We start from the raw sequence: 22,487 nt of genomic DNA, 5'->3' as shown, positions 1-22,487 counted from the left end.
GATTTTGACTGGTTGCAGGTTCATATCAACAAAGAACAAGAATTACAGTATCACAGAGACAAAGGACAAGTTTGTGAGATGCAGGGTACAGTTCTGTAAAAATAGGGGTACAAGGAGGAGGAAGAACAAAAAAAAATTGCAAAGAGCAAAGCAGAGTAGTAATTTCTGATCAATTTTGAGCTACTATGATAGAACATGTTTTCGTTCATCAAAAGACGGAAATATATGAAATTTGTTTTGAGATTAAAAATTTACTTCTCTCTGAGAACTATATGTTTCGAACAATGCGTTTTCAATTTTTTGGTGTATTGTTTACTGACTGCTTGATAGTGTATATCATTTTGATCACTTTGTCTATGATTTGAGAGCAGTGTTTGATTTTGAAAACAGGTAAAACTGTTTTGAGGCGAAAGTTTCATTTTGCAAGAGTCAGAGGTTTTGTAAATAGTGCTTGAAGATGAGGTTTTGTGTTTAATGTTTTCAGAGAATGGAGCAAGGTTTCGAAATTGTGTTTTAGCAATTGAGAAAAACTGTAATAAAATGAACAGAAACGGAGAAACCCTTGAATAGCCTCATCTATACACACTATCCTAACATTAGTTAGTAAGAGTGAGCAGAATCCATTAAGCCTATTTGAAAGTGAAGGTTCTTAAATGGTGTAAAGGTAAGGACAGTAAGTTAATAATCAAATACTGAGAAACACAAAACAAGTCCCAAGCGCTTTCAACAAACCAACCAATCAATCATTGGCTTTCATTCTGCAATGCAACCAATCAGTCAACTGTAGCCTACATTAATATCAAATTAAACTCTATGGAAAGCTTTGTCCTGTTGAAAGGTTAACATTCAGCCCTGTCTGAGTGTAATTAAAAAGGGAAAGGTAATGTGACAGTGATGCCTCTGTCCATCAAGTGTGCCATCAAAATTCAAATTTGTTTATATTTACAAAATGCAATTAAGTTGGTCAGTGAAAACATTGGAAATATTCTCTTTGTTTTTTTGTTTGTTTTTTTGTCAGTTACAGTGGGTACGGAAAGTATTCAGACCCCCTTAAATGTTTCACTCTTTGTTATATTGCAGCCATTTCACTGCATGAAAAGACTCAAATCCGGCAAAATACGGGCATGGTAAACTCCTGTGTAATTTGATGTTTGCCGGATGTATGTGGGAAAAAGCGGATCAGAGTAACATGGAACAGTATATTTCCAGATAAACCCGGAAACCTCACATATACGGACATATACAGGAATCCGTGAAATTTCAGCTGAAACACTGCTGGGTGTGAGAGGACTGACAACTGTTAGGTGTGAAGACCTTTCATATGTTAATGACTGACAGTGCTGGCTGTTCTCAGAGGGAGGGGTGGCCAGGGAGGACTTCAGGATTGAATTATCTCTGGACTACTAGGTTAGGCTACAGCAAACAAGCTTTTTGTACAGAAAAATAAATCAATTCTTAAGGCCCTGAAACACAAAACCAACGTCAAAGAACTAGCAATGACTAAAGCCGACTCTAGGGTTGACTCACGTCGCCTGTGTCAGGGCCTTAAAACCACTGCATGAAAAAAAGTCTCTTAATCAAATATTTTTTTATAAAAACAGGACAAAATAAACACCCAGTCTGAACATATACGTTCACAAAAACATCTGAATATTTAATGAAATAAACAAAGGAATTTAATTAGTGCTGGAAAAAAATGAATCGCATCCAAAATAAAAGTTTGTGTTTGCATAATATATGTGTGTGTACTGTGTATAATTATTTTGTATGTATAAATACACACATATGCATGTATTTATTTAAGAAATATTTGCATGTATATACTGTATATACATTTATACATAATTTATATTATATCTAAATATAAATAATTTATATATAAATAAATAAAAATCTTAAATATATACATGCATATGTGTGTATTTATATATACAAAATAATTATACACAGTACACGCACATATATTATGCAAACACAAACTTTTATTTTGGATGCTATTAATCACGATTAATTTTTTCCCAGCAATAAATTTAATGGAACAAATAAAGAAAAATGAACCAAACATTTCAGAATATCTCAAATTTTATTGTGAAGTTTTACAAATTGCAGACAACAACATTTGTCACCTTTTTCACAATTGGCTTTTAGCTTGCTTAGTTGGGGACATTTAATTTAATATTCAACAATATTATTGATCTGCCTGCGTTGACACTATTATATGAGATCTGAACTGAGCTGGACAATGACATCACGGTTTTCTCCAAAGTGGCTATATATATACACATTTAAATTTATTTATTTATTTATACAACAAAATGAATCACCACTGAACTGACTTAAGCTGGACTGTGAAGCTATTTTCTTCTGGAAACAAACTTTCTTGCATTATTTTCCTGTTATCTCTGTAAAGCTACTTTGAAACAATCTGTATTGTAAAAAGCGTTGTATAAATAAAGGTGACTTGATATTTATTAAAAAGGTAGATGGAACCTGAGCTTTTCTACTCCACTGAATTGAAGACCGAGGTCACTACAGTTAAAATCTCTTGCTGAGTTAATCCACCTTTAAACTATTAATGTCTATGAACAAATATGTATTTTTATGTTTGTGTGCCTCAGCATTTCTGAGTGAACACCGCTGGTTTACTCACTATTTTAAAGGTGAACTAAGTAACTTTTTTACCTTAACCGAACAGCTTTGGAGTCATTGTAATGGTTATATTACTGATTTCGGGTTGAATGGTGGTCGTCTCGCACCCCCCTGGTGCCTGTGAGCCGCAAAACCACCCTTGCAACTTTGGGCCGGCGGGCCGCCGGCCTCAGTGTTAGGAAGTATCGTGTGATATCAGGTCTCGCGAGGTAACGAATTGCTTTACGGCACTGCACACGTACACGCCCTCATCCATCCAGTATCCGGCTAGCTATAAGAACAAGGTAACGCTAGATATTGAGTTCTTCAAGTTTTCATAATGGCTGAACATGTAAAAAAGAAGCAGAAAGCTAGGAAATCTTTGTCAGAGGACCAAAGAAAGAGGAAACGGGAGACTGACCGAGCGTGAAGTCAGACTAGAGTTAATATTGGACCGGCTTTTTCAGAATGGAGAGAACTGAAAGAAACCGAAGCCTGCAAAACCGATGCTGACCTGGCCTTCTTGCTGTTGCACTTGTATCTTTAGAATAAACTGTGTTTAATGTTTGTATTTCTTGTAATTGTGACCTCAGGATGTTTGTTATTGTCTGTTTAGGTTTTTATTATGGTCGCTGTCTGTTACGGGCTTACTAGTACGCTACTGTAACTTAGATGTTAGCATTTTCAGTAGTAAACAAACGTGTTTGTTTTCTGTAGTGTTTTGTCCGTTCCTCTATCAGGTTTTATTTGTGTTACTGAGATCGCCTATAAATCGATATGAAATTCTTCAAATTATGCTTTAGTTTAGCTTGCCGCCTGCCTCAGAATTAGTAACGTTATATGTTGCATGTTCACAGATCTAGCATATTAGGATGCTAGCTAGCAATACAACTTATTATGAAATTTCAAACCAAACGGTATGAACGAATAAATTATAGCCTTATACCATACACGTATTCTTGCAAAATAAATAAACAAACTAGGCTACGTGTTTGACTTTGTTTGGTCAATCGTTATGATGGACAACTCGGATCACCGTCAAAATTATAAAAGAATGTAACGTAACATTTATTTTGATAATGTATAATCTAAGTGTCTATAGCTCAAACTTAAATAGAAATAAATAGCGGAATATTTCTTATAGTATTGTTTTTCGCCATAATGTTACTGATTACGTTTGGCAACACTATACAAATATACACTATCTCAACATTTATATGATATTCTTCTGAGAATCATACATACTTCAGTTGACATGGCTCCGTTTGTTCGCCGGCTTCTCTGAAAACAAATGCACATGGCCTGAGCGAGATGGGAGGGGTGAGTGTTGACAACGAGTTTACGACAGTTTTCTCATAATACATATATACTCCGAAACTGTAGGGGGAGCTCGAGAGAGAAACCTGCGAGAAAACAGCCAGTCTTACTGAGCGCTGCTTTAAGCTACATGTGAACGATATTTTATATTACATTTGTGTTAAGGTTACGTTACAGTTTTCAAGCTAACGTTAGCATTTTAAATGATGTTCAGTTAACTGGCGAGAGCTGGAGTGGAGGCAAAACACTGAAAATGTAGCATGTGTAACCTTGAAATTCATTGTTTAATTCATTATATTGGGTTTAGTTTAATTCATGTTGTGTTAAAAAGAGAAGAGGAAGAATGAAGAAATTGTGAAGTGGATGTGAAGCCACTAATAAGCTATTTAGAATGTTTTCATGCATTTTCATGAGTCTTATGTTAGTTAGAAAGTTATTGTGTGTCTCGGTCCCTTTAAGGGGGTGTGTCCGAAAGAGAAGTGCTCAGGAAGAGAAGAGAACGCAGTAGCGAACACACTGTGAGAGACGAGAGTTGTAGAAAGTGAGTTAGGCGTCATGTTATGCCGATACTTCTGATTAAACAAAGAAATGTGAATCACCACCATTGTAACCCGGGTTTTATTTATGTCATCCACGCTGAAGAGACTGGAGTACACAAAGCAGAAAATGAGGGTTACACATGCATGCACCGCGTATTATCGCGTATTAACAAAGATTTTATACACAATTAAACGGACTTTGTAAGTCCGTTTAATTGTGTATAAAATCTTTGTTAATACGCGATAATACGCGGTATCTGTCAGTAAATCAATCTCTTAAATGGTGGGATAATTTTTATAATTTTTAATTTTTAATAATTTTTATTACCATTTTTAATAACCACAGTTATACTACAAATAGGCCTAACGTCAATTTTTTTTTTTTTTTTTTTTTTTTGGTTAAACCATAGTTAATTTTCGTAAGGGTTAACGTGGCTATCAAGACCGTTAAGAAAACGAATTCAGTAAATACTGTACTTGATGATACAGGAAAGCACGAGACTAGAATATGAACACCACATGATAAATTGCATATTCTGGCTGCATCTGCTTGCCAACACGTAGCTATAGAATGCATATATGTGCATATACTAGGCTTATAAAGTAAGTTGAGGTTTTGCATTGTCCCAGTGGAACATATTCTGACATGTGTAAATGTAATACTGAGTTGTAAAAAAAACAAGCACATGGCAAAACATGGCAAACAAGGTATGGGAAGAAGTAATTTAAAATATTGTAATGGCCGAGTCTTCTGATTCCATATGATTGCACTAAAAGTGGCAGAAAATTTAATTTGTTTTATACTATATTTTCCCATGTGAATATTCATTTGATCCTTGTGAGGCCACTGGAGCTGCACAAGGTTTGGTTTTGCTTCAGTAAGACCACGATTGTGTTAGATTCCACCCATCAAATTATTATATATATTTTTTTGTATTGTAACTAGGCTCTGTCATTTAGAAACATGGGTTCCCTAACATGTACGTACAATTAAAAGATGACATTGCCAACTCTTTGGCTGAAGCAGACCAATTTGCATTTACAACTGATCTCTGGACCAGTAATACTGGACACCCCTATATGAGCTTAACAGTTCATTTTATCACACCAGCATGGGAAATGAAAGCTGCATGTCTAGAGACTGCATTTTTACCTGATGACCACACCAGTGTAAACATTAAAGAGACTTTCGAAAACCTAATTCAAGAGTGGGGAATTCAGCAGTCAGCAGTGGTGTGTGTCACCACTGACAATGGCACAAATATGAAGGCTGCATTTAAATCCCTCCTCCCATCAAACTGGCTCAGCTGCTTTGGACATAATTTAAATCTTGCACTTGGAAAGGCCCTGAAGATTGACCAAGTGGATGCTGCGGTGAGGGCTTGCAGGAGTGTCGTCCAAGGATTTAACCACTCATGGAAGAGAAGGAGAGAGCTGGTAAAAAAGCAAGCAGAACTTAATCTTCCTCAACATACCTTGATACAAGATGTTGTCACCAGATGGGGGTCTACATATGACATGATTTCTAGGTATGTATGAATTTCTTGTGCATGGCAATACCCTGTTCAGTTAATTATTCTGTCAGTGTCAACTCAGCATAAGCTTAAAAGGCACAGTTTGCATGAAAACAAAACAAATGTTAATGAAAACAACATTAAAGAAATGCATTCCTTTTACTAACTCACTTGTAGTAACAGTTAGTTAGTACTTTTCTCACTCACAGACACGTGTGCACAAATACATCTGCTGGATGTTTCTCAGCAAGCCTGTTGTGTAGATTAGGAATTTGTTTATAACTTAATATAATATAATGTTTGCAGATTTGTTGAACAACATGCTGCGGTGACAGCAACTCTCATGGCTGACAGAAATACCAGGCATCTTGTGCTAAGGGGGTCATACATCTCTACACTTGAGGACACATGTAGGGTGCTGAAGCCACTCAGAACCTTTACCGATTCCCTGGCTTCAGAGAAATGCATCACAATCTCATCCCTGAGGCCTGTCCTTCAGCATCTGACTGAATCCATCCTGGCAGAAAAGGATGATGACAGCAGCCTGGTGAGGAGCATGAAACATGCTATCTGCAAGAACTTAAAAGAGCGGTATGAGGATTCTGATATGGCTAATGGTGAGTAGGCCGGTGCCACACATTTCTCCAACCTCACCTTATTCTTATATCATTATTACTCATCGTGACTGATTGTGTTTTATGAGCTCCTTTAATAATTAATATTCTCTTTGGTTATTTTACAGTGATTAACATGGCCTGTGTACTTGACCCTCGCTTCAAGTTGAACTTCGTGGAAGAGGCAGAATCGATCAAAGGACAGCTAGAGCAACAGGTCACGCAGGAGTCTTCTGCAAATGAAGGTAGCACTTCTACTCTCTCACAGGAGTCTTCTGCCAGAGGAGAATGTGAAGATGAGGGGACCAGTGTCTCTGTCCCTGATGCCCCAAAAGGCTTGGCTGGTATTCTCAAAATGATAACAATGAAAAAACAGGAGAAAAACCAATCAGCAGACATGGTGAAATCTACACTAGCATTTCAAGAAGTTTCTGTTTACACATCCTTGCCCACTATTGCTGTCGATAAAGACCCACTTCAGTGGTGGAAGGATAATGAGGAGGAGTTTCCAAGGTTGGCAAAACTGGCACAGAAGATCCTTTGCATTCCCGCCACCAGTGTTGCATCAGAAAGACTTTTCAGTTCTTCAGGTAACATTCAGACAGTGTTTCGCTCCAGTTTGAAACCAGACAAACTTAATATGCTTGTCTTCCTTCACACAAATCTGCCATAGATTGTGAATGCAATAAGTAAAAATACATGTGCCTTGTTTATCAGTATTCCTAATGCTTGTTGGGTAAAAAAAGAGAAATTAAGCAAAAATTTGTGTAATGGCTGAGAAGGCAATAAGTTAAAATACATGTGCCTTGTTTATCAGTAAAATGAGTTTAATGTCTGAGAAGGCAATAAGTTAAAATACATGTGCCTTGTTTATCAGTAAAATGAGTTTAATGTCTGAGAAGGCAATAAGTTAAAATACATGTGCCTTGTTTATCAGTAAAATGAGTTTAATGTCTGAGAAGGCAATAAGTTAAAATACATGTGCCTTGTTTATCAGTAAAATGAGTTTAATGTCTGAGAAGGCAATAAGTTAAAATACATGTGCCGAATCATAATCAAATCACATAGCCGAATCATAATCTTCATCATTATCATTGGCAGCATTAATTTTCTCTTCATAAAGTATAAAATTTGTACTATATGCCATCAATTTAATTAAAACAATGAGAAAATAATGATAACATTAATTTGGATTTGTTTTAATTAAATTGATGGCATATAGTACAAATTTTATACTTTATGAAGAGAAAATTAATGCTGCCAATGATAATGATGAAGATTATGATTCGGCTATGTGATTGAATCTGCCACTGGTGGACTGTAAAAGAATACAGAGAACTGCTTATCAGTGGCTCTGTTTACATTCCTGATTGGGACACACTGCTTCAAGGGTGTGCAGTAAGTTGGAGCCGTTTGAAAGCTCAATGATCAAACTATAGGCAAAAAGAGTGTTTTAATTGTGGTCAGCAGGGCCATTTAGCCCGTAATTGTAAATGGACACTCAGAAAAGAAAGTGATAATGTGAAAGTGACGTGTATTAATGTGTGTTTGAAAGTAGTCTGAGAAAGAACTAAGAATGTGAACGCAGTGTTAAAGAAAGTGAAAAGAACGTACGAGTAAGTGAGGTAGAAAAGAAAGTTAAAGGAAAGTGGATAGATGGAAGTCGTAAGAAGATTGAAGGTTAAAAGAAGGTTGAAAGATTTAAGTCGGGAATCCTTTTGAAGGAAAGAGCTGCTGAATTGAGGAATACAGGTTGATGTAAAATTACAGATAATGACAAAATATGAGTTGCTAAATGTAAAATGTGTAGAAAGGCATCTGATTAAACAAACAGATTGTTAGTGTTTTGAACGTGGATGGAATAGTGTTGACCATGAAAGAACTAGGAGCTGATGTTTTGCTTTATAAAGATAAGCTTGTGATTGGCTGAAACAGTTTGCTTATCTGAATCTGGTGTGTGCTGTGGCTGAAACGGCCAGTGCGACAGAGACACGATCTGAGTGAAAATTTGTAATGTCTAAATTCCCTGATGTGGGCAAAAGACAAATATGAAATATGGTTGTTGGAAAATACATGTAAATTCTGGCAAAGATGCCTAACGATGGGCTAGAGTTAAAAGATGGTAGATAAAGTTTGATTTTAGAAGTTTATGAGAGTGCAGTGTACCAGTCCTAAATGCTTCAGGGTCTCTCTCTCTCATTCAATGTCAGCTAAAAGCTGTTATCTGAGCCTGTGTCATAAATGATAATAAGATAATATAGTAAGGCACAGTGTTTTAGTTGAAAACCATAGACATGGATGTTAAAAGAAATCATGCTACAAGGCAGTTCAGATTTCATACATTCAATGGGAAATTTGTAAATGTTTTAAAAGTAAAACTGAATGACTTTAAAGAAGTCTTAAACGATAGAAGGGACGTTTTTGACTAGTTTAATTCAGGACCAGTAACTTCTTTGTCTGATTTTAGCCTCCACCATGAAACAGGGCTAATGGTTCCGGCTACAGATGTAACAGTACACTGAATAGATGGATGTGATTAAAATTCACTGAGATTTTGCTGATTCGGACAGATTTAACAGATTTTTGTGATTAAATACTGTTGTTATTAACCTGTCTCCCTGTGTTAACACTATTAGGCAGTCCAGAGTGCTCTGGTGACTCTTGAATGTGCCTTTCCTAAGCTCCAGAAAACAACTGAGTCTGTTGGGGAAAACTGATTTTGTGATGGGAAAGAGCGGTAACCAAGTGTGTACGAAGTGCTTACCCCAAAGACGGGTAAGATCTTTTGGCCAAAGGTCAACCTAAGACAGGGGAAGTCACGCCACAAACACTGGGCATCTCCATAATGGGGAGGTGTTTTTATGTGAGAAAGGTATTAGAGTTGAGCAGGTGACTGTGAGTGGCCAGCAGCATCAGCAGATCACTGAGAGGACGGATGGGCTGTGAGGAGTTACGGCACGCCTGACCCAGAAAATGTGAGTTCCTCTATATACCACTCACCAGAAAAACGCATTTATTGTATGACTTGTTTTTCATTATGACAAGTGTCTGCAACTATGCCAGGGGACAACACCCTGAAGAGAAGAAAATTATAGATTAAGAGCTAATGGGAATGGGCTTTCAAGAGCCAGCTGAGACCATGAGGGGACTGTCATTATTTGTTGTGGAGACAGTAACAAAACTTAATTTATGTCAGGAACATGATGCTGGTGGCCTTATGGGCAAGGGAAAATTATAGAAGTGTTGATATTGAAATAATATGTCTGTAAGATAGTTTTAACTCCTGAAGGTCATTAGACATGTTGGTGGCTAAAGATGAAGACAGCTTGTGATGAGTTAAGAGAAATTTCTGGATAACAAAGGTTTGGCGAATTGAGTATTTAAACTAAAGATAACCTTAGAAATGCTCATAGCATAATGTATTTTAGATTGTTGTAATGGTACTAATTTGAGTTAAACATTTGTATTTTAAAATTTGTGAACTATTAAGGGTTCTAGACTATGATTTATTTAGTTACAGTCTTAGGGGGCTGTTGAAAAGATTATTTGTTTATAGTGAGAGAGACTGCTGAGTGGAGGAAGGGTACTCTGTCTGTCTTTCTGTTATCGGCCTGATAAAGCAAGCTGAAGCAAAATAATGATAATGAACAAGAACAACCCAGCTGACTTTTCTAAGAGAAAATGAATAATGAACAGACGTGCTTTGAAACTGGTTAAGAGACAATGTAAAATTAGATCAAAGCTACAGGAAAATGAGAAGTTTAAAATCTTATTTAAAATTTAAATATGTTTAGAGTAAACACCAAAAGATATGAATATGAGAATATGAGCGGTTCATGTTTGGTATGTGTTTGTTTAGGGGAGCTATTCCGTCTGAATAGTGTGTATATTGTGTCATTAACATCTGGAATGAGTTTTATCATGACAGATGGGTTAAGGCAAATGACACATTTTAAAGAAGCCAAAAATCTGATGAAAAGACAATACAGAACACGGGGCAATCTTTAAGGTGATTAGTCATCAAGCTCTGTCTGGCAGTAATTATTTTTGACATTTATGGTGTTGATTTGAATTACTTTCTGGATCAGTTTAAGTATTTATGTAAATATGAATTGTGAAGTTGTAGATCGTCATCCATTATGAGTTGAGAAAATGGTACAGATTTGATGGCAACAACAAAAGTGACACATTGGTGAAGGAAATATCAACTTATCCAGAGAGCCCTTCACATTTATGAATATTGTGAATTGAACAAAGAAGGAGAATGTTGTTTGACTGATACTGACCAAGTCTGTACACCACGACCTGACCTGATAGAAACAATTGATGACTTTGACATTGGAAAATGTTTGTTGATGACTGACTTAAGAGACCAAACAACAGGCCTGAAAGGCAGGATATGCGGTGAAACTGAGGGCTGCTGTCCTTCAAATACTTCGATAAGAAGATGAGATTGTGGCTTGGAGTGAAGAATGTAATGTTTTGTTTCAGAGGCGGAGAAAGATGTCTGGGGGAAAAAACCCTGCAAGAAGTCATTCTTCTCCCTAACAAAAGTGTTGTATGTGTGTGCTAATAACAGGGACTGTTTCAACAAGGACCCTGAGAAGGCCGCGGCAGCACCGCAGACAAAAGAAACTACGTACTTTACTATCTGACAGTAACCTCGACATTTGTTTTTCTTTACAGAGCATGCAGACTTTTGATACAGGGCAGAATGTCAGGATGGATTGTGTCGAACAGAACTGATTCTGTTCCAAATGTAGAAATATTGTTTTGTTGACATGAGCAAAATGGGTTGAGTGTTTTCTTAGGTTTGTCAGTGCTATTCAGTGAGCAAAATTATCGGGTGACAATATGTTTCAGGCTGTTGATTCAACAGGTCACACCAAAAGGGACGACCGGCTAGACAAGCGGTCAATAACAAAATAGCTAGGGTCTGCATTCACAGGTGACAGCAGGCAGGAAATGGTTCATTCCAGTGGAGGTGCGGTCGGGATCTGAGGGAAAAATCTCTAATGATCAGAAAGTGGTTGGAGAGGGTGACACCTGGGTCCACGCCTCTCACCTTAGACTACACCAACCAACCTCAGCAACCCCACGTGCCGACGCGGAGGGCAGTGAGGGATCAAGGACGTGCTAGTAACGTACCTCCCTTGCCAGCGAGGGAAAGCCCATTGCAACGGCACGCAAAGTGTCATATTGGTGAAGACGGAATGTCCATGGGGCGAACGAGATGATCAACACACCTGGAGGAGGATGTGGACGAACTAATGGTTTAAGTTTAGCAGAATAATTTGTTTTGTGACGATTTTGATCATTTTATTTGATTAAATCAAACTAGGGCTTAGTATTGATATGGATCTAATAATTTGATTGGTGCAAATGTTATGATTGATTGTGTTATTCTGATCAATTTTGTTATTCATGGGTGAATATGAGTGCGGGAATGAATGTTCAGTTGGCGAAAATGACAGTCGATTCTGATGATGAAACTGGTGAACAAAATGTGACTTTGATACTGATAGCGGAAGCTATAGTAACATGTGGTAAATGAATGTTTTCTTTATGTTTTCTGTTTATGTTTTTATTTTTCTTATGTCATTTTTGTTGAATTTTTCTGATGTTTTTATTTTTTGGAACGATGATGATATGTAAAGAGGGTTAAAAGCAGTAGCCATCCGTGTTACGAGATGGCATACAAGGACAGGGTTTGAATATGAGGAGTTTTCCTATCTACTTTATCTGTGTTTTTATAGCATGTTTTGTTTTCCTACTAAATATTAATCCAACTTTTTCTTGTTTATACTGTAATGACTGAGGGTCCGACCTATAGTGTTGGGGATGCAATGACAGAGCTCGTTCGTCTAGCCCGGTTTCAGAATAAACCTTTATCTGCTTGCTGTAGAATTAAGGGCCTATCCTTGGGAAAATAGCCTGAGCTTATTTCATTTTAATATTTTAATTTCAATAGTTTTAATTTTAATCTTTTTGTCTACTAAGTTTAAGAGTATGATCAGTTATATGAAATTGAGAAATGAGAAGTATAAGTGTGATGTAAGACTTGAACTTGGTACGTTTCATTATGATTATTAGTACTGTGTGAGGGTTTTTGATGAAACAATTATCAATGAATGATAAAAAGGGAGGAGTGTAATGGGAGATTTTTGATTTTCATTACTTACTTTGATTTTCATTAACATACACTAGATTGACTACTATGTGTGTTGCTGACTATGTGATATAATGATTGATGTGGAACTTCTGTGAGGCAGGAGAAAGAGGGGGAGAGCTTTGAAGGCTGAAGCCCTGACCCCTAAGGTCAAAGGGCTGTCCAATTTAGGACTTGCAGGCTGTAAGTTAAGCTAAACTAAAGTTCAGTATAATAGGATCACTGGTGGTGTCTTATCCATCTCTGGAGTTTAAAGAACCTTGGAAGATAACAATAACAGAGTATAAAGACGGGCCTGCCCCTCCCTCCTGGTCGCACTTGTTTCACAGACTGTACTGTCTACCTCTGTGTGGCAATTGGGCCTCTTGCAAGAATAAATTACTTTTTAATGATCATTTGATTCCAGACTGTCTCTTACGCCAAAGATGATTGTTTAGTGAATTAAACTGCCACAACACTTGTTTATCAGTAAAATGATTTTAATGGCTGAGAAGGCAATAAGTTAAAATACATGTGCCTTGTTTATCAGTAAAATTAGTTTAATGTCTGAGAAGGCAATAAGTTCAAATACATGTGCCTTGTTGATCAGTATTCCTTGTGTATGTTGAGTAAAAAATAAATTGGTTTCACTTTCAGCCAAACCATGCGATCCTGCTGATTTGCCTTATACAACACCATAAAGATCCGGCCCTTCCTATCGGAGCCACACAACTCATTGTCTAAGCTCTTGTTCTATCCAGACTGGACTATTGTAATACTCTCCTGGCAGCTCTTCCAGCATCAATCAAACCTCTGCAACTGATCCAGATGATGTAGCAAGACCTAAACTCACTGCTTCAGATCTATGTGTCTCCAGAAGCTTGTGTTCTGCAAGTGAACGGCGCCTTGTGGTGCCATCATCCCAAAGAGACACAAAATCACTTTCACTGACCTTTCCCTGGACTGTTCCCTGCTGGTGGAATGACCTGCCCAACTCAACACATTTTCAAGAAACCGCTAAAGATCCATCTTTTCATAAACACTTGACCCAATAATACTAAATCTTTGTTTAAAAAAATAAAATAAAATTGCTATGTGTACTGTGCTACACTAACTGCATCTGAAACGCGTCTCTCTGTAGGCAAGGGCGTGGTTAGCTGGTGCCCTCTGACGTCAGAGGGTACCACAACTTCCAATAGGAAAATTCAACTGCAGTAGCCACCGTTTAACCTGAAGAGGGCAGCACTCAGACGTTTTTACACCATATATTGTAGAATTAAAACACTTTAAACACAAATGTCAAAAAAATTACTTGAATCAATGAACAGCATTAATAAAGCTCCAGTCTTACAGATCGTTAACTAAAAAAAGTTGTTTTGGGGTTTAGTTACCCTTTAAATAGCCAGTAGACAACAGCCAACGCTGTAGCACCTGTTTTAAAAGTATTTGCTTAAAAAAATAAAATAAAATAAAAATAAAAAAAAGAGTATAAACTTTAAAAAAATAAATGGCTGAATCGTGGTCAGTGGACGAGGTGCAGACGTTCCTCTCGTTGGTTGCCGAGGAGTGGATGGGGAAACACGGAATGAAAAATTCGCATTTAATATGATGATGTAATGGCAGTAGAGACGATCAGTCCCACCCACTTTGAAGCGGTACTAACTGCAGTGGAAAAGCAACCGAGCTAAAGCGAACCGAACCGTGCCGTACCGAGTCCACCGAGTCGAGTCGTACCACGCAGTGGAAAAGCGAAGCGAGCCGAACCGTTCCGCGCCGAGTCGAACCGTACCGAGCCGTACCATGCAGTGGAAAAGCGCCATTAGAGTATAAAGGCATACAGCAATTGCCTTTTACTGTAATGTGGATATTTTTACATGTTCTAAATTATATACTAAGATTGTATTTCCTATATCATTCACCTGTCATCTTGATGTTCAGTGTTTATGTTTAATGAGTAATACTGTAAATGTGCAGGTATTCTGTACTTATACGTTTAGTTAATTTAACAGAAATTGACTGTACATTTGCTATTATTAAGTACTTAATTAGAGATTGGTCAAAGTTGTGAGATTTGAAATGCGAAAATTAAAACTGTAAATATACAAACTTTGTATTTGAATGTATGTACTTAATGCATTTTTATACATAACTTCATAGTTATTATACACAGAAAAACTATATATTAAAATATAATTACTGTAGATAACTTTATAAAACCCTAAATTTACAGTTTAACCTGAAAGTTAAATGGTTTTTTGTTTTGTTTTTTTTATGTAATTTGACATCATTTATCCTTTTTCCACGGTTTAATAAGCCATTATCAACAGTAATGTACTGTAATTTAATTAATTTTGACATTAAAGTCAATTCTGTATTTTTACGGTTTTTGCCTGTAATTTTGTGAAATGGTTATTTGCCGTAATTTAACGGAATCCGTCTGGAAACTTTGCTGCCAGAGATTTACCGTTTGTAAACGGGATTTTTTTTTTTTTTTTTTTTTTTTTTTTTTTTTTACAGTGTAGTAGTAGCTATGGATTTTAATAATGTTACTAATATATAGGTGAACATATAGGTGCATATGCACACATATATACGTGCATATATGTACCTATAATATAGGAAAACGAACAATTTTATATATGTCATATATATTAAAAACCTATACTAAAACATGTTAATATAGGTTATTTCCATGTGGGATATCACAGTTTCGATTTTAGTTCGTTGGCAAAATATAACCCTAGAGACCTTTATGTTAGACTATACATTTTACATCTCATGTGTTGGGAAAAGGGAGAAGAGCAAGTTCGGCAAAAGGCGGATTCGAACTCGTCAAAAGCTACTTTTAAGCACCTCACGCCCATCGACATATGCCACTGTAGATATTTAGCGGTGGGCCAGTCACTTAGTGCAAATAGCCTATATGCTCCGTTATATATATATATATATATATATATATATATATATAAAAAACTTCCACTCGATTGGGCGAGAAAGAAAATCTCTTGGTGTGGTGGGGGCTCTCACTGGCGCTCCCCAGCTGTTTGCCTATGCCTAGAAACGGCCCTGCATGTCAATGTGTGATCAACAGCATAGATAACTAAAAATAACAAGAATGGGTGTGGACAATGCATGTATGCTTGCAAAAATGAAAGTGAAATTGAAATATAGCATAGGCTACAGTATAACTGCTCTGATTTCGCTTGCTTTATACGAGTCAACTGTACTCCAGGAGAGAGCTGATATAAATATATTGAAGGGGGTAAAAAAATATGAGATCATCAGACTCAGTGCAAAATCCAGGTGAGAGGGTCTTTCTTCAAGATACATTCTCAGAGAGATACTACCAAATTATTGATAAACTTAATTGCTAAATGTGTTTCCATAGAACTGGATAAACCATGGAGGGAATTTGACTGGGGGTAAGCCCTTCATGGACATAATCTATTATGTATGCAGACCAGTACTTTATTTCGTTTTTTATGTGCAGGCATGTCGCACAGCAGTAAAAACACTGATCTGTTCAGATAAAACTGCAAATACTCTGTGTGAGGTGACAATTTATTTCCATGTAAAATTTTATTGGTATTTCTCCCCAAACATTTTACCAACTAGAATTGTGTTGTATTAAGAAGAACCACAATCTTGTGCATAACATATCTGAAGTAGTCTAATTCTATTCAACATTTTACTTGTGAAAACGACAAAAAGTAGAAAATTATCCATTTTATCCTCAGAAGTTGATATCATTAATGGCAATATTGATTATTTTTTTGAAAATGTTTTTTTTCAAATCTACAGGGTAATACTCGAATATACTAATGAATGATGAATATGCTTATAAAATGGTTTCCTCATTTTGAGTGATTCAATAATTTTGTAGATATGCAATCTGAAAAAAAAGAAGAAAGAAAAAAAGAAAGAAAAACTGGATTTCATTTGATGAGTCTAAGTGGTCATAAAAAACAGTCACTTCTTGGATGTTCGCAGTCAAAGTTGACCGACCACATACAAATTAAAAAGTTAATGCAGAGCATCAAATTTGATATTGTGGCCTTATAGGTCTACGTGATTATACTTATTATATTATTAACACTTTACCAAATAATTTTGGTAAAGCACACTTTACCACAGTGCCGGCCCGAGCCTTTTGGGGGCCCTAAGCAGAATTTGATTTGGGGGCCCCCTCCCACCACGCAGAGTCACCTGTGCTTGACGATTATTGACACAATGTCACGCTATAATGTTACATTATAAATTAATACCTTGTCTATCTGGGAATTTAGTCCTTGTTTCGTTCTTTTTATTTGTGTTTTTATCTGTTTTATTTTATTTGTATTTTTTTGTATGCCCCCTTTCTTCATTGTCCTCAATGTTGTTAGTCCATATACTGTTACTCATCTTCCATCTTAAGGACCACAATGGAAACAAGCCTTTGGGCTTTTTTTGTGTTTTTATCCTTTTCAACACTTCGTGTTGATTGTTGTTGTTCAATAAAGTTTTCAATCAATCAATCAATACAATGAGGTTATGTATTAATACAAAATAAATACTTAATAAAAAAATAGCTACTTAAAAAAGTTTTAACTTTTTCTTTACTCTTTTACTAACTCTTGGAAACTTCTGAAAACAAACTGTCACAAAACATATTAAAACAATTATTTGCTAAATATCCTCCAACGTTTTGCAACACTTTGCAGTTTGAATGATGTCTTGTATGAACATGACGGAGTATGTTTTTATGTTTCCACTGTTCGATCGCGCCCGCGACTCACACACACATACACACACACACACACACACACACACACACACACACACACACACACACACACACACAAACACACACACACACACACACACACACACACAACATATTCCAGCTTTGTAATCTTCCACTGTGATGTTTCCAAGCACATTTTTGCGCGTGTGAAGAGGATGATTTTTTCCCGTCGATATTGGATCGTGAGTGAAGTACAAAGCCTATGATAAAGAATAGTTTACCATCCAAATCCATCGCGAATGTTGAAACATTTTGATTCTAATGAGAGAGATACGTGAGCCCAACGCCGCTTACTTTCGCTTTCGCTCTAAATAATTTCGTTTTGGCTTGTTTATAGTTATTTCTATAGTTTATAGATTTTTTTATTCTTGTTCTGTTCTGAATATCATTACATTTAAAGGATAAATCATTGATCAAATCAAATTTTTGTGACATGGCTTAACATTATCGTGACTTTGCGCACAAATTGTCTATGCACGCGAGGTTATGCGCATGACTCAAACACTGGCAGACACAGCAGCAGTTGTAGGCCGGTATATTGATCATGAAATCAGAATTTTCTTGTCTTGAATTATTAATCCTTTCATTCATTTATGTCACTTGTTTAAGTTAATTAATATGTAAAAAAAAAAAAAAAAAAAAAACTCGATTGGGGGCCCCCTGGTGGCGAGGGGGCCCCAAGCAGCCGCTTAGTTCGCTTATGCCTCGGGCCGGCCCTGCTTTACCACATATATATATATAGACTTAAACTTAGGTGTTCTTGTTGACCAGACTTATTGTTGACAAACATATGTCCTCCGTGATCGTATCCAGCTTATATCAACTTCGTTTATTGTCTAAAATCAAAGGCTTTCTCATTCCGAAAACTCTAGAAATGGCTGTTTGTGCGTTAATTGTCACCTCTCGACTAGATTACTGCCATTCTTTATTGCGGTATATCCAAGTCTCAAATTGCTCGTCTTCAGCTTATACAAAACACGACTCTGGAACACCCTGCCTCTAGAGATTAGAACGGCCCCTTCTCTGTCTGCTTTCAAGTTTCTGTTAAAAACCTACCTGTTTTCTTTAGTAAGCTATATTGATTATTTTCTTCGGTTGGTTTTACTAATTTATATTTGAGTCTGATACTGCTATTCCTGTTTTATGGTTAGCTACTCTATGTTGCTCTCGTTTTTTTTTTTATTTTTTTTTTTTTATGCATGTTATATCTTCTTTTAATCCTGTTATTCTGTAAAGCACTTTGGTCAGCCTAGTGGCTGTTGTAAATGTGCTTGAACTTGAACTAAGTAAAGAAAACTCTGTAACGTTACTTATAGAAAGAAGTTCTTTATTTACCCTTGCATCGTAAATCAGCAGAGATGCTCCGAACTGCTTGTAACACTTCATTCATGATAGAGGTGGGTGGAGTTATTCATAGTTTCTTTTATTATTTTCTTTTATTCTTTTATTATAGTTTCTTTTGTTAGGCTATTTGCGGCAGACTACACACATCTAAGACGTATTGCTACAGACCACTTGAAGAACTCCACTTAATACATTATGATATATCCATCTATATCCATCTAGTATGCAAATATATAGATGGATCAATGAACTCAATTAATAGAACAACTTAAAATCTTAAATATAAAGAATGGAAAACGAGTTTCAGATAATGTTACAGAGCAGGCTCCCGCACCGCCTCCTCTTCACCACCGGAGGGAACCTTCCCCGGAATATTAACTTTACCCATTGAACTTCATTTCCCATAATACCGCTTACCTGGGACTGATTACGTTACACACCTGCACCTCATTTACACACACTCATATAAACCACTTCCACACACACATTCAATGCGAAGTCTTGATTCTGCCCTGGCCATCATTTCTGAGCGTTTATTCCTGTGTTTGATTCCTGTTACTGACCTTGGACTGTTTATCGTTTCTGATTCTCTGCTGCCTGCCCTGACCTGGATTGTCTATTGATTCCTGATTCTTGCTGCCTGCCTCGACCCTTGCCTGTTCACCTGGTTTGTCTCTGCCTAGCCTGCTTTGCCCTGTCTGCTGTGTTTGACCCTGCCTGTCTAGACTACTCTATAATAAAGCTGCAAATGGATCCCACTGTCTCTGCCTCCTCACAACAGATAATGTGTCATTACTACAGAGCTTGTGGCTATTTAATGGGCCCTTGGATGGGTGGAGGAAAATGGTACTGGTAAAAGAGTAATATGCTCAGACTCAACTGCAGCTTTAACGGCAATAAAAGGAAGGAAGAGTAGGGCCGGATCAGATTTAAGAAATTAGTAGAAATGCTAGTAACATTGAATCGAATAATTAATATGGGGAATACATGGAATACAGTGGGATTCCTTTGGGTTACAGCTCACACAGGAGTGCAGGGAAACGAATAGGCCGATAAAATGGCACAAAAAAAAAAAAAATTAAACAAACCTGTATAAAGATTTTGAGTATTGGAAGTAATGTATGGAAGAGTTGAGTGTAAATTATTCAGATTAATAAAATGATGGCAAAAAGAATGGGAAGAGGGAAATAAAGGCAGACATTATTTTTTTTCTTCAGCCAATAGTGAAAAATTCAATAAATATAGGTTTAGGAAGGAGGGATATTGTGGTTATTACTAGACTAAGATTGGGGCACTGCACATTGAATTATGGGCTGGCATTGGCTGTAAAGCATCCAGATGACAGATGCATATGTGGAGAAGTGTCGAATCTTTCTATTCCTGTGAGAAGGTCTGAATGCAAAGCACATTATTCCTATTGCTGTTTTACAGGAATTAGTCAAGGAAATAAACTGCAATAGCTCCACTGGGAATGGCGTCCATAACTATGGCAAAATCACGTGGGGTGACAGAAGCTTTATGTGAAGTTCTGTAAAATGTTGTTTTGATTTGACAGACAAAAAGAAACCCTAAAAGAAAAGCTGAAAAACTTCTCTCCGAGTTCTCCAGATGTAAAGGACATCAAGATTCTGGTTGCTGGAGAAATTGGAGCAGGAATGTCCAGCTTTATTAACTCTGTCGATAGTGCCTTTCAAGGACGGATCACCTCTAGAGCGCTAGCTGATTCATCTGTTGGTGGCAGTCATTTTACACAAAATGTAGGTATTTGTCAACTATACAGTTGCATGTTTTCTAAAAGCTAGAGATGGAGACCTAGAGATGTCCAGTTGACCTACTCTTGAGCATTGAGCATTTTAGTTTATCATATGATAATTTCTTGGAAATTGTTTACAAATATTTATGCCTCTATATTTTTGGTCTTCAGCTCAAAGCATATACCATCAGAAGTGGGAAAAAATCTTTGCCCTTCGTCTTCAAGGACATAATGGGCTTAGAAGCTCAAGCAATGGCTGGGTCACAACCAGATGACATCATAAATGCTGTGTTTGGCCATGTGAAAGACGGCTATAAAGTAATAAACCCCTATATTGTGATAATAACATTTCGACATAAAGTTTCTGTGTGTGCAACAGGTTTGACGTTTATCATATATTGCTTATTCCCAATCTTAGTTCAATGAGAAGCAGGCACTCACTCATAAGGATCAACATTACATCAGTGACCCTACCCTCTCCGATCAGGCTTTCTGCCTGGTGTTTGTTATAGCCGCAGATCTAATCCAATACACAGATGATAAACTTATTGACAAGTTGAAGTACATCCGCAAGAGAATCAGTGATGAGGGTAAATCTGAATGTTTAATTATAATTTCCATTCATGAGTTCACATACATTACATTACATGAGAGAGAAGTGGGCATAAAGTGGGTTGAGTTTGTGTGTGTTTTTCAGTGTGTAGATGGAAAAAAAATCCAGACACAATAATGCCAAGTGCAAACAGGGCATGTTACAAGGCTCAACTTTTCTTCTTAATTAATTATATGACCCAGACAATGTATGTAAGTCAGTTATGTAGATATGTACAACAAACTGCCTTAAATGTGGGAAGAAATTGTGGAAAAACAATGTAAAGAACCTTTACATTGCCTCTGCATTTGCTCTAGGGATTCCTCAAGTAGTTGTCATGACCAAAGTGGATGGAGCATGTTCGCTGGTCAACAAAGATCTAAGGAAGATCTACACCAGCAAGAAGATCAAAGAGAAGGTATGTGATATAATCCAAAGACATACACGTGTTTCAATTTATCAATCACATCTAATTTTCTGACCTAACATTGTGTTCCTATCCAGATGGAGATGTGCAGTGCCAAAACGGGTGTGCCATTGTCAAACATCTTCCCAGTGAAGAACTACCATGATGAGACTGACACAAAGGATGAGATTGATGCTCTGATACTAAAGGCACTTGAAAAGATTGTTCAGATTGCTGATGATAGATTGATGGACATTCAAAGCTACTGATAGAAATCACATATAATGCATTTGGAGTGGGTCATTCTTTGATTCATCCTACCAGGACATTTTCAGAGCACTTCATGCTTCCTTCATTTTCCAGCAGGATTTGCACCTGACCACACTGCCAAAAGAATCAAAACCTGGTTCAATGACCATGGTATCACTGTGTAATTACTGTGTGATTTCATGTAATTTTCAAATTTTTTGAAATCCTGTTTTTGTGGGTTTTATGAGCTGGAACATCGAACACACAAATATTGTGTGAAATTATAAAAAATCTGGGTTTGTTGCGATTAATTTTGATGTAAAAAGATACACAATGTTGCCTTTGCCCAGCCTCCCTCATAGTCATACCATTGAAAAAGATATGGGCAAGAGTGACTTGAATTTCATCTGAGACTGCTTGTCTTCTTGCCCTTGCCCTTCCGCCTCCTTCTTATCCCTCCTCGATCTCTTCCTTCCTTCGAACCTTCACTTTCCTTTTCTTTCAAATAGGCTTAGTGAATACAGCTTATCTCTTTTTCATTTGTTAATTACTAATGTTATGGCGTGTATAGATGAGGCGATACAAGTGTTGCTCAGTTTC

General features: G+C 36.9%; 2 protein-coding genes across 2 annotated transcripts in view; both read left to right on the top strand.

Moving 5' to 3' along the window:
- Positions 1-21,970, top strand: part of LOC309494509 (interferon-induced protein 44-like) — a 63,201-nt gene extending 41,231 nt beyond the window's left edge. The window contains exon 7 of the mRNA XM_082163931.1: positions 21,737-21,970. Coding sequence (XP_082020057.1) covers positions 21,737-21,907 — 171 coding nt within the window. The 3' untranslated portion in view covers positions 21,908-21,970. The remainder of the gene's footprint in view (positions 1-21,736) is intronic.
- LOC309494667 (E3 SUMO-protein ligase ZBED1-like) lies at positions 5,874-7,285 on the top strand (the record flags this gene model as incomplete). Its single annotated transcript, XM_082164083.1, has 3 exons — positions 5,874-6,013; positions 6,305-6,615; positions 6,741-7,285. Exons 1-3 carry the CDS (start codon positions 6,003-6,005, stop codon positions 7,283-7,285), a joined length of 867 nt encoding a protein of 288 aa, XP_082020209.1. The 5' UTR covers positions 5,874-6,002.
- Positions 21,971-22,487: the final 517 nt, after the last annotated feature.

The sequence above is a fragment of the Leuciscus leuciscus genome (genome assembly GCF_965113295.1).
Source record: "Leuciscus leuciscus genome assembly, chromosome: 3".
Lineage (NCBI taxonomy): Eukaryota > Metazoa > Chordata > Actinopteri > Cypriniformes > Leuciscidae > Leuciscus > Leuciscus leuciscus.
This window is presented reverse-complemented; position numbering and strand designations above follow the sequence as displayed.